General features: G+C 38.6%; 3 protein-coding genes across 6 annotated transcripts in view; 2 read left to right on the forward strand and 1 right to left on the reverse strand.

Annotated features, from left to right (window-relative positions):
* vcla (vinculin a) overlaps positions 1-6,168 on the forward strand; it is a 37,811-nt gene extending 31,643 nt beyond the window's left edge. Inside the window, exons 19-22 of one of the 2 annotated variants that reach the window (XM_060872659.1) lie at positions 333-524; positions 1,489-1,692; positions 2,974-3,078; positions 3,179-6,168. In XM_060872659.1, coding sequence (XP_060728642.1) covers positions 333-524; positions 1,489-1,692; positions 2,974-3,078; positions 3,179-3,325 — 648 coding nt within the window. In that variant the 3' untranslated portion in view covers positions 3,326-6,168. The remainder of the gene's footprint in view (positions 1-332; positions 525-1,488; positions 1,693-2,973; positions 3,079-3,178) is intronic. The other variant, XM_060872660.1, reaches the window with a different exon arrangement.
* Positions 6,169-6,411: 243 nt separating this feature from the next.
* ap3m1 (adaptor related protein complex 3 subunit mu 1) lies at positions 6,412-14,003 on the reverse strand. Its single transcript, XM_060872661.1, has 9 exons — positions 13,890-14,003; positions 10,943-11,223; positions 10,682-10,853; positions 9,903-10,040; positions 9,692-9,777; positions 8,781-8,914; positions 8,492-8,699; positions 8,043-8,187; positions 6,412-7,369 (listed from the first exon to the last, which is right to left on the reverse strand). The coding sequence occupies exons 2-9, from the start codon at positions 11,213-11,215 to the stop codon at positions 7,269-7,271; spliced, it is 1,257 nt and encodes a 418-aa protein (XP_060728644.1). The 5' UTR covers positions 11,216-11,223; positions 13,890-14,003; the 3' UTR covers positions 6,412-7,268.
* Positions 14,004-14,316: 313 nt separating this feature from the next.
* adka (adenosine kinase a) overlaps positions 14,317-15,965 on the forward strand; it is a 130,476-nt gene continuing 128,827 nt past the window's right edge. Inside the window, exon 1 of one of the 3 annotated variants that reach the window (XM_060872665.1) lies at positions 14,317-14,472. In XM_060872665.1, the coding sequence (XP_060728648.1) occupies positions 14,417-14,472 (56 nt within the window). In that variant the 5' untranslated portion in view covers positions 14,317-14,416. Of the gene's footprint in view, positions 14,473-15,391; positions 15,530-15,965 lie in introns of those variants that run through there. The other 2 variants (XM_060872662.1, XM_060872663.1) reach the window with 2 other exon arrangements.

Raw genomic sequence — 15,965 nt, forward strand, 5'->3', positions numbered from 1 at the left:
TAACTGTCTTAGTGGAAAGACAAACGTACTTTAAAATTCTGCATAATCTCTGAAAACAAAGTCTAACACAAAGAGCTTCAGCCTGATTTGAGAGCAATTTGTGTGCAGTAACTTACCTGCTAGCTTATCCAACAGGACCACAGTGTTAGTGCTGCCTTTGCTTTCCTGTCCCTAAACCCTATGTCTCCCTCTCTTCTCCTCCTTTCTCCTCTTCTCTGTTCAGTAGATCTCCAGTCAGTGCCTCTTATACTAACTCTCTCCTCCTTTCTCCACACTGCTATCCCTCTTTCCCTCCTCCTCCTCCTCCTCTCCCTCCTCCTCCGCTCCCCCAGCCCGAAGTGACAGACGATCGTTTTGTGACCGCTGCGGCGGACGTAGATATAGACGATGAGGACGAGTTCACAGACAACGAGGACGATTTCGAGCCTGAACTGCTCTTAATGCCCTCCAATCAGCCCGTTAACCAGCCCATGCTGGCTGCTGCCCAGTCCTTGCACCAGGAAGCTCGCAAGTGGTCCAGTAAGGTACTTGTGCTTCCGGGCCCTGAGGGGCTGCAGCATCTCTTCTGCATCCAGATGTGACTTTGGGAACATTGAAACCAGCTGCTGTTGCTGCATCACATTTGGGTCCAGTGTAATTTTATTGCTGCTCAGGTTGATTATGACAGTTCTATGAATGGCGAGTTTGTTGTGCACTTTCTTTGATAAACTGATACTGGCTTCACAAGTCCATTGCTGCGCTTTTATTTATTTATTTATTTTGCTTGTCACGCCTCTGGACTGATTTGGCAGAGGAGCCGTTCTCTCAGTCTGTGCTGTCAGTCACTCAGCTTTCACCACCATATCAAGCCAATGATGACAGTTTCCCAATGAATTCAGGGTCACACTGTGATGAAGTCATGACACCCGCCTGTTTTTTCACTTGCTTTTATTCTAACCAACTAAATGAACATACTAATGCCATGCGTATTAACTCAACAAGGTCATCTGCACGTCCTGAAGTTCTTCTGCAGTCATTAAAATGTTTTTGAAGACAAATATTAGCATGAGTCTCAGGTTGTGAGTCTCCAACTGGGTATAGACTGATGTCCTTATCCCATTTCATAAACTGTTATAAGGTTTTTTTGTTTTGTTTTTTTTGTTTTTTTTTAAACTGTGTTACTGTTACTAATTTCATAAGAGGCATGATACAAGAATGGAATTTTAGTGGATGAATCTGTGATTAACCCTTTTTGGTCTGTCTAACCCTTTTGTGAACACAGCACTGCAGCATTAAGGTATAAAAAACATTATATATATAAAAACATATATATAGATAATATATATACAGTATATAACCTTTGCAATTATTACATATACATTATATGGTTGTAAATCTGTCACTCACCTGGTTGTATATAATCTAATGAGATTTTCCGCTCAGGTAGAACGAACCATCCAGACTTTTTAGAAATCGTTTTTTTTTGCCTGTTTTTTTTTTCTCCTTCAGGGTAATGATATTATTGCAGCAGCTAAGCGAATGGCCTTGCTGATGGCTGAAATGTCACGTCTGGTACGTGGAGGCAGTGGCAACAAGCGCGCACTGATCCAGTGTGCTAAAGACATCGCCAAGGCCTCTGATGAGGTCACACGGCTTGCTAAAGAGGTGGCTAAGCAGTGCACTGACAAGCGCATTCGCACCAACCTCCTGCAGGTCAGTATGAACTTCAGCATCCCTTCAGCCATGAATTATAGTGACCTTTATTTATAGAGCAGTGAAATTTGAAGTGTTTATAATAAGGCACTACCATGAGAGAATTTATCAATCACTGATATATCTGACTGTAAGTCTATAAGCAGCACTGCAAACAATTTTGACAAATGAATGACAAGAGAACTCCACAGTAAAGTAATCTGGATTATTAACACCTTCGGGGAAATTTACACTCATTAACTTTTATTACACTTAAATCATTAAACTCATATAATCCTTTTTTGGTAATTTATCACTGCTTACATTTGAAATGTTTATCATGTTTTTATAACTGTTTCATTTCAATTCAATTCAATTTATTTCTAAAAGCCTTTAAACAATGGACAGTGTCTCAAAGCAGCTTTACGGAAAGTGAACAATTCAGAATAAAAATGACAAAATAATCATTTTAATTCATATTAAACCCTTGCTTTATAATTCTAATAAATCTAATTCTAATAAATTCTCAGACCAGTCTTGGTTCTAAAACGTTGTGCCATACAGCATACGAGCTTATGATAATCGTGACCATCAAATGACATGATTAAAATTGATCAAAGAAGTAATTAGAAAATAGTAACGATAATGTTAATGCCTTATTTAGCATTGTTAGGGTTTCTAAAAAAGAGAATAAAGAATTCTAAGCCTACTGCTCATGATTTATGAATATGGATTCTTCATAGAAAAAAGAATTTCCTATGCAGATTTAATATCATAAATCCAGTATTTATGAATTTACAGAGTTTATGAGAAACATTAAGTATACGATTTTTTTTTCCTTATAACAATATTTAATTTGTCAGTCATTATGATGAGCATACAGAGGATATGATCATTGGGATTTTTCATTTCATTCAAATATATAAATATAAAATACATTTACAAAGGGAAACCAAACACTTATATCTTCATGTATGAATGCAATAATAAAATCTTTAATTATTTAGATAGGTCCAGTAACTAACAAGTATATATATTTCTAACACACATGAGGAATGTTGGGGTTATAGTGATGTAAAGTGATGAAACCGGACTGGGGTGACGCACTGCCTGCTTAACCCTTTCTGCTGAAGCAGTCTCAGATGTCTGTGTTTGAGTTTGGTCTTATGAACACCCTTCCTCTGTTCTATCAACCTGTACATCAGTCTGGCATGAAATCATTCTTAGGTTTTCACCCAGTTTGACGTTGTTATTCCTCGGTCACGTGTGTACTTACCGTACTGTACGTGTTTTGTGGCTCAGGTGTGTGAGCGGATCCCTACCATCAGCACTCAGCTGAAGATTCTGTCCACGGTGAAGGCCACCATGTTGGGACGCACTAACATCAGCGAGGAAGAATCAGAGCAGGTCAGAATGAATCAATTCTTTAGATGAATCCGATTTCTTTTAAATATCCTGCTTAATAATGTGCTCAGTAAAACTGATCATATGACTGTGCTCCATGTAGGCTACTGAAATGCTGGTACACAACGCACAGAACTTGATGCAGTCGGTGAAGGAGACGGTGAGAGAAGCCGAAGCAGCCTCCATTAAAATCCGTACAGACGCAGGATTCACTCTCCGCTGGGTTAGAAAAACCCCCTGGTACCAGTAAAGCACCAGTTGCTTCCTTCCTGTTTTTAGTCTTGCCTTTTAGAACACTAAGATCTAGTGGCCTAAGAGGGTGATATTGAAAGGACACATTACGCTGATGGACACTGATCCTAAACGTTATGACTTCATGCCTCACTCTTTGCTTTGTGAAGGAATTATTTTATTATTTTGTGGTTCTTAAGGTTTGCTCGTGTCCCTTTATTTCTCACTATGTTTAAAAAGTAGGACTATATAGGATGAAGATTTTTTTAAATATATACATATATATATATATTTTTGGTATGTTGGGTTTCCAGAATTGATCCAAATTTCAGGTATATATACAGTATATTTTTTGCATGAAGAGTTTTTGTTTTCTTTTTTCTATTTTGTATTGAAAGACTATGGGTCAACCTCGTGAATGCTTCTTTCATGGGGTCATAAGGTTTTCATATTGAGAGTGTATATATTTATATTTCTTAATGCTGTCTACACCTGATTTATTAATTCTACATTTCAGCCAATTAAAAGCGTAACGCAAGAGAACGTTCTAGCTTTACTCACTCGGGCTGATCGTATGAGGTATTAATTCACCTTTTAATGAAGCTTTGTTATTTAGCATCTATTTTACAGAAACAAATATATGGTTGATGTTGCAACGATTTTTTTTTTTTTTTGCTAGTTGCCTCACAATTTGATGCCAAAGATTCTGTTGGTTCTAGTTTTAGTTCTATAATCTTAGCACTGTCTGATAAAATAAACAGAACATTAATGTATTTGAGCTTTACTGAACTTGATCTCTGGTTTGGATTATTCTGTTGGTAAAATGTCACCAGACAGTACACTTTGTGTGTGTGTGACCACTGTAGAACAACTTTAATCATCCTGAAATGACCTCATTACAGTCAGAGTGGTTAAGATGAATCTCTGAAGCACAATCATGCAATAGTTGAACTGTTATTTTTGTTTAATATCACATAAACATCAAAGCCTGTCTTATTTTGCAGAACAATATATCAACCATATAACTAACATTTTGAAAAGTATAAATGTAGAGCTAGTAAACAATTACAGTACTTCTGTTTGAACAAAGGTTCTTGAGAAGATGTTCTTCACTTCTTAAGAATCTTGCACTATTTTCCTGCAGGATGTGAAAAAATGGAAAAGCCAATGGAAAAGAGTCAAAACTGTCAGATAGTAACTCTCATACGTTTGTGGTTCCATGATATTTGGTGTAGCTTGCAATTTTTTTAAATTACTGCAGGTTTTCTGCAGATTTGGGTCAATATGCTTTGTGTGATGTCATCATAACGTGTACTTGGCAAAAGCCTCCTTAGATTCACGTGTGGAAAACATGAATACAACTATGATTAAAGTAATTACATGTGTGTCTTTACTGATAGGAGTTAAAAAGAATCCTGTGCTTGTAATTTCACCATTTCAAGAAGTTCATTAGTCCCAGTAGGAAACCAACACCACAAAAGCTTCTGAAAACCTGGATTGATGGCTACATGCAAATGTATTAACATAGTCCCTAAAATCAGGATCTGAAAGAGATGTAATCTAGCGGACAGCGGAAACAAGAACATTTGCTGCTTTTATCAGAACAAAAGATTAATTTACAGTAGCAAGACATTTCAGTAGAGACCTTTAAATACAGTGACACCTCAGTTTAACAATGCTAAGTGAAATAAATCAAACAATTAGGTGCTTATTTATCCAAAGTTGTTTATTTAGCCAATACAGCCTGCTCTGAAATGTTCTGTTTCTCTTATACCACAGCAAGTTGTTGACAATTGAATTGTTTCATTCATTCATAAATGAAATACTTTTATATGATTATAGTTACATTATATGTTGTGGAACATGCACATGACAGGTTTGGTCCTGTGATTACATAAAACAGCTGAGAATGATATTATAGCCTGCCTTTTTTCATTTTCTTGGAGAAAAAAACACACGGCTGTGAACTTAAAAAGCACAGCGTCCAACGTCCTGAAGACTCTCCTACTGTGGAAACCCTCTCAATGCTGCGGAAAACATCTGAATGCAGCCGAGACACCTCCATAAACATACAGCAATAAAGTCCCTACAAAAAAGCTCTAAAATATCAACAAAAATGTTTTTAATCAGTTTAGTGTTGGGCTTCGATTACGTGGTGCATCAACCGTATGAGTTCCTTCTAAACGAGCTGTTGCTATAGAAACAGTAACGCATTTGAACGAGGACATTAATAGAAACTTGTGCTTTGCCTTGCAGCTGGCAATACTGTTATAGAAAAGCAACCGGTGCTGAGTAATTGGTATTATTGTTAATATTATGGCTGTAATGTAAGTCATCAAGGTTAGAATTTAATGCTACAACCACAACTGATGGACGTTGGTCTGAAATGTCCTTTTTTTCTCTACCTTTATATTTATTACTAACACTATTTGACATGGGAAAAAAAGCCTCTCATGGTTGCCATTGCCAAGTTGACACCGGACATTTTGTTCCTCGGCAACCCAAAAATCTTACCTGCGCCCTTTTAAGAAATATTTCTGATTCATTTTAATCTGTTTGGAAAATGTGGGTAATGATTCTACAAGTCCCAAGTGGCTTATTCACACCTTGTTAAACATGCAGCAGAAGACGCACTGCCTAGATATTATACTCATTTGTAGAGGTTACGGATATGTTAAGAGAAATGATCGGTGCCTCATTGTGAGTGTTTACAAGGCTGAATTGTGTATGTTTGTAACAGCATGTTTCAGGTGAAGAAGTATACGATGCATGAATGTCTAGATTGACATGACTGTTGGTGTGGATTTAGTGTCCCATAAAATCTGCTGTGCCTCAGATTAATAAACTTATTCTTGACTTGAACTTTTCAATTTAGATACCTACAATTATTAAACGTACCATAGTTTTGAAGTAATATAATCATAGACAATCATTATGGACTGTATGGATCTGTCAAAGACAAATTTTATACACACGCACACACACACACACACACATGCATGTCAGCCATTTTAGTAAGGTATCAACATGTTCATATGCTACAAAACTACACATAGTAAACACCACATTTCAAATACAGTTAAAAAGAACCAGACACACACAGCATAATTTCCCAAAATGTTTATAAATGTCAAGGCATCAGGTTTATATACATATTTTCAAAGGCAATTAACTTATTTATTTCTAAACCTTACAAAAAGTGTGTCCCATCAGAATGTGCAAAACTCTGAGTGACTCACATATCTGCCACATTTGCAAGCTGGATAATTACTAACATGGCACCTCAAAGTGACGTAGAGCGATTGGTATTTGTAGCAGAATATTTATTGTAGTTCCTTAAAACTACTATGCACATAAAATCAGCTTATGGCTGTGATTTTAAGCAAGGACTCTTCAAGTGTTTGTTTATTTATTTATTTATTTATTTGCCCCCCCTAAAAGGCCACTTACAGTTTGTGCATTGTACTAAAGGCAGGGTTACGGAAAGGTTTCTTAACCGCTTAGCAAATGTTTGTAATGTGCTGAGATGAAAAATGGAAATATATATCCACCATTTCTAAAGCAGGTTTAGGACAGTATGATTAAGTGAAATATCCTATGACAGAAAAGTGAAAACACTGATAACAGACTGAAACAAACAGAGGACAAAAAAAACCCTAATTCTGGTATGAACATGTAAACTAGTCCAGCCTATAGAGCTATTCATATTAAGCACAACACTGAAAAAGGAAAGTTCTTTGTCAAAATATAGAAATCCATGTTAGACTCTTTTAGACTCTTTAACTGCTCGCCGCCGCCACCACCACCACCGCCACCACCGCCACCACCACCACCGAAGCATGACATTGGCAATATGGAGTAATTCTGGAGTAAGTAATTCAGTCAATAAAATATGATTTGGCACCTAAAAGAGCACGTTGCTGCCTTCATCGTTTATGATGTTTTGTTACACTTTTTTTATGTTAAGTTCTGACCTGAAACTTTCCAGCTTTGGTTAAATATTTAACACCTTTAAATGGTTTGTATTTCTCTCCATACATGTCCAGTCGATTCACTTTCAGACCTGTAGACAGAATTCACCAGTTAGTCCACAGTATGCATACAGTCTGTAGCTAGATATTGTAAACTGATTTTGGGTGTTATTGGTGTTATGCACACACACCCTGGGGTCAGGGAAATGAGCAATGAGATGTATGTGGTGGCCTGGGAAACCCTTTCCATGCTGAAATTATTCATTGATGGACACTTAAAAGCACTTTTGTACGTCACTCTTGAAAAGGGCGTCTGCCAAATGCTGTACATGTCAATGAAATTGACATTTTCTACTAAAAATAACTTTTTAAAACTTTTAAAATGTAGAAATTTTTGCTTGCATTTAAGACTCAATTCCAATTTCACACCTACATCTACACTCATGACCTTATGTATTAAATGGGATTGGGGACAAAACAAAACATTGCTTGTTAAACTGACTCTGTAACAAACATGTGCATTACAGGCAGCCAAACAATACAAGAATGTAACAGTAAAAAAAAAAATTATGAAATTTCTACAGTGATTTCATAATATATTATTTCTTAAAGTGTATTATAAAATTAGATTATAGGCAGTAAAGCAGACATGTTATTTAATTAAATTTTATTTAATTTTTTTATGATTTTCAGAAATGTTTAAATGGAAAAACAAAAAAAGATAATTAAAAACAATAAAAAATATTTGCTTGGACTGTCCCTTACCTGAGATAGCTAACTGTTGAATCTTGAAATGAATGTTCAGGCTTGGGTTTTCCTCTGGTTTCGGAGAACCTAACTGCAAGCTCAGACTTCCTTTTAAATTTGGCAGCTTTTGCTGGTTCAGTTTGCCGATGTCCCAGGCCAAAATCTAGGACACAGGAAACAGTGTTTGATTAAATCCAGGCAGGGGAAATGTTTTACAGGTATGAAATTCAGACTAATCTAACACTGAGAAAACATTTACAGTTAAAACCATTCATGTGGTTGCATTTTGACCTTTCTGACTGTGTGGAGGTTTAAAATTTAACGGTTTTCCCAACTAAAATAATGTATGTGTCTTCTTTGCTAACAATTACATAATCACATTTAGTTACTAATGCTTTTGACGTATGCTTTGTTTAATCAGTGTTTCTTCTTAAACTTGTCAAAAATTGGCTAAAATTAGGCTTCACCTTGGTGACTGGGTCGTAGGTGTACGTGCCCTGAGTTGCTGTGAGATTGGCACTGAGGACCACTTTCGGCATGTGTATTGTGACTCCCACACACTCGACGGTCTTCCCCATGGTCTGCTTAGGACCCACTGTGATGTCCAACCTCCCAGAGGATCCGGTTTCAAAGAAACTGATATTCTGCTTCACGTATACAGGGATTGCTACCAAACTAAAGAGACATCATCACTCATTAACTGTGCCGTGACTGCTGATTTTTAGTACGATCATGAGGTCAGGAACCAGTTCTTACTTTTGTGCGGTCACGTGATAAGACATAAGTCTGAAGTTTCCGTCGGGGGGGATGAAGGAAAGAACTCTCTCAGACTCCCATCTCTTGAAGCGGACACATGGATGGAAGCTCACGTCATCCAGGAGTCTGGGGTTCTGCAGGGGGAAAATGTACACGACTGATATCCTGCTTCTCTCACCAATAAGACAGAGCCACATGACACAGGAAATAAAACACGAGTTTGGGTGGAAAAATTTAATTTATTAGCGACTCCACCAGGCACACAGAAGCCGGTCAGTTTCATCTAACAGTTGCCTGGAAACCTAATTGAATAACGTAATGTAATAACATGTGGTGAGCTGGTGAAGTGCATTTATCCAGGCTAAAGACACAAACAGGTTATGAAATTTGCAGGAAGTAGATGCCTGTGTGCATATAATTATCATATCCTGATAAAGATCATGAAGAAGCACGATGTATTTGCAATCTCAGGAAAAAGTCAGCATTGAGTTGTGGTGTTCTGGCCTCAGATCGTGAGTGGAGATTTTTATTCAAGTCTGACGAACGTCTTCATTTTCTTTTAATAAAAGATTAACCGTGTTAACTGCGTGTAATTTGTTTTAAACTTCAATATCTTTTTTTTATTCTGCTTCTATACTTCTGTAAAGCTGCTTTGAGACAATGTGAATTGCACCATATTTTTTTTAAATTAATGTTTTGAAAAGTTTGAAATAAATAAACAAATGAATACATTTCATCAGCCATATTGCACATTGGCCAATATGTAGCAGGTGATGAGAATGGATATAAACTTTCAGCATTTATTTTCTCTCAGGTTTTGTCCGTCACGGCATGTTACAGTATTAAACAACATCTTTATAGAGTAATTCTCTTTAGCCGTGTCTTCACATGGTATAAAACATGACACTCACCATGAATGAAAGTGTAAGATCAGGCATTCCTGAGAGTTTCACACAAGCATCAATCACTCCCTGGATTTCCGCAAACACTGTCGTGCCTAAAGAATGGACACTACACATAAACTCGGCGCACTTTTGTTTCATGTCACATGGCAAGAATCGTGGAAAATGTCGTTAAAATACAAGGTCATTTTCTGGAATTGAAGAATGAAACTAAGTATACCGGATTTATCCAGGATGGCGTCAACTTCTTCCACCACATCAAAATAGGCCTCGTTATTAGTGTATTTAACAGCTGCCCTCCTCCAGGGGATAGTGGACAGTTGTCCAGTAGGGAGAGTCTCACCAACATTACTGCTGCCTAACAGGAAGACAGGGAAGATAAAAGATGTTAGCTATAGAAAAGAAACATTTGAGCAGTTACTACTGCTGGTCTGGTAAAGCAAAGCGAGGGTGCTGTAAGACAGTATGTTCCTACTTGCAAGCCACTTGTGTTTTTTTCCAGTTTTTCAACTTAAAACAGTGAATGGGAACTAACTGAAGGTAGGAGCTAAAGTTTAAGGACCTCAGGCTCTATTTGAGGCAGTTGTTTGGATTTGTCACATTACCTTTTCTCATACCTAATTTAAATAGAATGGAGAAAAACATTTTAAATGTCACTTCTCACACTGTCGCTTCCAGTGAATTTGAAAATCCATTCGATGCACATAGAAAATAAAAGGCCAACATTTTTTGCTTTGTTCCTCGCTTGTGTGAATGCAGTGTTGGTTTGTGGACGTTACCCATGCAGCGAGAGCACTGTTCTCATTTACCACCAGAACGTGAATGTCAGAGTTTACTCAGCACACTAAAGTGAGAATTTGTCCAGCTCTACAAATATTACTGTAGTTCACTTCTGTTCCATTTACAATGAAATAAATTTTCAAAAAACCACCGCTTTGATTCTGAATATCCTAAAAGAAAAACTCATAGTTACAAAAGTTTTTAAAAACGATGACCTACCCGTGATGCTGTTGACCATAGAGCGCAAAATGGTAGGAGGTTTAATAAGTTCTTTCAGAATGTTGGACTCTGTGGCCAAAGGAAATCCATTATCCAGCATTTCTTCAAGGAGCTCATACACGATGACAACATTGTCCTTAATAGTAGCTTCTGAGCATTCCCCAAAATAATCCTGCATGAAGGTTTACATTGGTCAGAGACCTTCATATACAGACAGACTGATGTGCAGAATGTATGTAATATATTTGAAATGGATTCTACCTGAAATGTCTCAGCAACACGATGAAGAAATTCAATAACAAAGAGGGGGGGTACTTCTGCCTGGATGACGGAAACAAAAAAGATCTTCTCACGGTAGATATTAATGAGGTAGTGATGAGGCGTGCAGAGCACAGGAGGCACGTTCTCAGGGTCCCCCGCTTTCTCCCTAGCTTCAAAAAAGTAATCGCAGACAGAGCGGCTTATCACACTCTTCCAGTGTTTTTCCAGGAATATGTCACCAATGCCGTTAATCAGGAACAAGCTGTGAATCATGTTGTGCACTGTGGGAAGGAAAATACTGAAAATTAGCTTTATTATTTATGCAACTGCATTTGACTGTGCTGGTGATGCTGAGGTGCTAAAGTGCAGCACAATACTAGAATTCTAAGACATCTGAACAAAATAAAGAAGTTATTATGGCTCCAATTCTTTGCAAAATATCTGGGAAATTAATTTAAATGTTTAACGACAGGCTGCAGAATGGTGCAGTTGGAACCTGGTTTGAACCGAAGCCCATACTATTGTGTGTACGGAGTGTCCCAGGTCTGAGCTAGTTTCCTCCTGGCTCTCTGATTTCCTCCTAGGAAAACTATTACCCTTAGATGAGAATGAGTGTGATAATGAATTCTTTCCCATCCAAGGTGCACTCACTCATGCCAATATTCCTGGGATTGGCTCCGGATACTGTAACCCTGACCTGGATAAAGCAGTGATAGAAGGTGGATGGATGGATGTATGAATGGATGGATGTATGAATGGATGGATGAATGGATGGATGGATGAATGGATGGATGAATGGATGGATGGATGAGTGAATGGATGCATGGATGAATAAATGAATGGATGGATGAATGAATGGGTGGATGGATGGATGAATGAATAGATGGACGAATGTTGTATGATTTTTGAAGGATTTCAGGACAGTACAAAACTGGAAATTGAATATAATGGGTATTCATGGTGTAATGGACCTCTCTCTCTCTCTCTCTCTCTCACACATACACACACTCTCACACTCACACACACTCACACACACTGTCACTCACACTGTCACTCACACTCTCACTCTCACTCACACTGTCACTCACACTGTCACTCACACTCTCACTCACACTGTCACTCACACTGTCACTCACACTCTCACTCACACTCTCACTCTCACTCACACTGTCACTCACACTCTCACTCACACTCTCACTCACACTCTCACTGTCACTCACACTGTCACTCACACTCTCACTGTCACTCTCACTCTCACTCACACTGTCACTCACACTGTCACTCACACTCTCACTCTCACTCTCACTCACACTGTCACTCACACTCACACTCACACTCTCACTCTCACTGTCACTCACACTGTCACTCACACTCTCACTCTCACTCACACTCTCACTCACACTCTCACTCACACTCTCACTCACACTGTCACTCACACTCACACTCTCACTCTCACTGTCACTCACACTGTCACTCACACTCTCACTCACACTCTCACTCACACTGTCACTCACACTCTCACTCACACTGTCACTCACACTCTCACTCTCACTGTCACTCACACTCACACTGTCACTCACACTCTCACTCACACTGTCACTCACACTGTCACTCACACTCTCACTCACACTCTCACTCACACTCTCACTCACACTGTCACTCTCACTGTCACTCACACTCTCACTCACACTCTCACTCACACTCTCACTCACACTCTCACTGTCACTCACACTGTCACTCACACTCTCACTCACACTGTCACTCACACTGTCACTCACACTCTCACTCTCACTGTCACTCACACTCTCACTGTCACTCACACTCTCACTCACACTCTCACTCACACTCTCACTCTCACTGTCACTCACACTGTCACTCACACTCTCACTCACACTGTCACTCACACTGTCACTCACACTCTCACTCACACTCTCACTCACACTCTCACTCACACTCTCACTCACACTCTCACTCACACTGTCACTCTCACTGTCACTCACACTCTCACTCACACTCTCACTCACACTCTCACTCACACTCTCACTGTCACTCACACTGTCACTCACACTCTCACTCACACTCTCACTCACACTCTCACTGTCACTCACACTGTCACTCACACTCTCACTCACACTGTCACTCACACTGTCACTCACACTCTCACTCTCACTGTCACTCACACTCTCACTGTCACTCACACTCTCACTCACACTCTCACTCACACTCTCACTCTCACTGTCACTCACACTGTCACTCACACTGTCACTCACACTGTCACTCACACTCTCACTCACACTGTCACTCACACTGTCACTCACACTGTCACTCACACTGTCACTCACACTGTCACTGTCACTCACACTGTCACTCACACTGTCACTCACACTCTCACTCACACTGTCACTCTCACTGTCACTCACACTGTCACTCACACTCTCACTCACACTGTCACTCACACTGTCACTCACACTCTCACTCACACTGTCACTCACACTGTCACTCACACTGTCACTCACACTCTCACTCACACTCTCACTGTCACTCACACTGTCACTCACACTGTCACTCACACTCTCACTCACACTGTCACTCACACTGTCACTCACACTGTCACTCACACTCTCACTGTCACTCACACTGTCACTCACACTCTCACTCTCAATTCTATACATCACTGAATGTGTAAAAAAAAACTCCTGCTTTGGCTGTAAGTTGGTAAACACTACAATCAGAGATTAATACAAAGGTCCCTGCAACTGCTAAAAATCATTCTACCATTACAATAACATTCCTCTGTAACATAATGAGTTTGTTCTACTGAAACTTGTGTTCTGCTTGTTTAACCTTTCTTTAGCAGACACTTACTAGTTTTACGTCGTACAAAAAAATTAATAAACCAACACCTTGCACGCGTAGATAAATTAAAACATACTGAAATTAAAATTACCTTTTTTTCAGAGAAACGTCCCGGAGAGAGAAAAATAAAGTAAGAGGAAAAGTCTTCGGTGGCAATATGGCAGTAGTTACGAAGGCTTGTACAGAGAGGTGCCTACAAATGTGCCATTTAGAAATGATTTTAAAACAAGGAGCTAATAAAAAATCTTAAATTAATTAATATCTCAAACACACACGCTAGTCTATATCTAAACTCAAATCTACAGTATTTACCAATCTGGCTAGTTTTATCAAAATTAAATAACGTGTTTCTTATTGTTTTTGCACAGGCAGTTATGAGGACAGCTATAACTCAATACTCGTCTTGTCCCAAACGAATAAGTAAGTTATAAATAGGGCACTATATTGAGTGTAGAACGGCTTATATCGGACCCTGCTTAGTGCGACTATGTAGGGATCATAGGGGGATTTAGGAACGGCTCCCTCTCCACGCTTTCTACCGCTGTTTCTCTTTTAGATTTGCTCAAGCAAGGAGGTAGAGGCTTGTATTTATTATTTTAGTGTATTATTAAATAAGCCATGGCTACAGGAGAGCCCAAAAGCAAGAAAATCAAACTTGAAGAAAAGACAATCAGGTGAGTTCATATCAACAATCTGCACTACAATGTTGTAAAGAGATTTTATGCAGGAAATATTCATGTGCACTTTAATGATATTGCCTCTCGTTGTAAAGTCACGTTTGTTTCAGAGCTGTTTTGGGTTTCCCTTCTTTCTGATCACTGATGCTGTAGTTTTGTGCTGCTAGATGCTGCTCTGTTGCTATTTATTTATGGCACAGTCTATTTGTGCCCTTTTCTAACAGTAATGTTGATGTTCCTTCGAGTCCCTTATGTTTTGGTAACAATATATTTACAAATATATAAGCTGGCTGGATGTGATTTATGTGAAGCCTCAGTTAAGATCGTGTTACATGTGCTAGTGTATTGTGTTGCACAGTGATTCTACACACACAGGTCTGGACCTAGTCCAAGGTTCAATGTTTGTTTGCTTGTCCTCTATTAAGTACTATGGAGGTTCAGTGTCACTGTGTCCCAAGACTTGGTTAGCTGTGAGGACGGACAGATGTTTACAGGGAGGCAAATCTGGGGCACAATAAAGTGCAATACACTTAGTTAGATTTTTAGAAAACGAACACATGGCACCATCACTTTAGTGTGATATATACTGTACATTCAAGATTTGAGGCCTTTTTTAAAACAGTGTCTACAAAGTAAACCCGCAGAACATATTACTAAAAATGGACAATAACTTGTATGAAACCCATGTTAGTAAAAAACACTAAGGGTTCAACATCAGGTCAGCACAATCTACCCAAACGCGGCACGTGGAACGTGAGTGCGAATCTCTGTACTGGATATTACCATAACCCCGCCTACTCTCACCGAAACCAATGCAGAAGCATGGGTGATTTATATGCATAACCCCGCCCATTTACCTCATTTACGCACTTTTCATTGGTGTGAGGGATCAAAGAAAGGATTAAATAGCCGCTTTCGGCCAATCAGCTTTAAAAGCCCTTGTCTTGGATACACTTATTGATAGACTACATACAGTGCTGGTAAATGTGGTGTATATTTAAAGCAGCATCTTTCGGATAAAGCTCCATCACTATTAAATTAGCAGCATGGCCAGGTAAGTGTACCTTTTCTTATTATAAGACATTTGTGCTGAGATGACAGACACGTGTATGTGGCCCTTTTAATGCATGCTTTTTTTTCAACGTGCTAAAATGCAAAAATCTATTTCTATCTTTTGCAATAGGTTTTAATAAGCTTCTCGAATGGAGTTGTTTCTTTAGATTATTCCATGTTTATTTAAGTTTAGTTTTAATTTCAACTGATCTTTATTATACGTACTAGTGTAGACTGTAGAAATGTAAAAAAAAACATATAAATAAAAATAGGTAAAACATCTCTAGGCATGTCCTTGTCATACAGTGTTGTGTTTAAAACAAACATATTTTGTTCAAAAACTTCTGTGACTCCAAAATCTCCCACATTATACATCTGTGTTTAGCAAAAAACTTTCCCAGGAACTTTTTCCATGGTCTCAACATGTTTTGCAGTTT

The sequence above is a fragment of the Tachysurus vachellii genome, chromosome 6 (assembly GCF_030014155.1).
Source record: "Tachysurus vachellii isolate PV-2020 chromosome 6, HZAU_Pvac_v1, whole genome shotgun sequence".
Classification (NCBI taxonomy): Eukaryota; Metazoa; Chordata; class Actinopteri; order Siluriformes; family Bagridae; genus Tachysurus; species Tachysurus vachellii.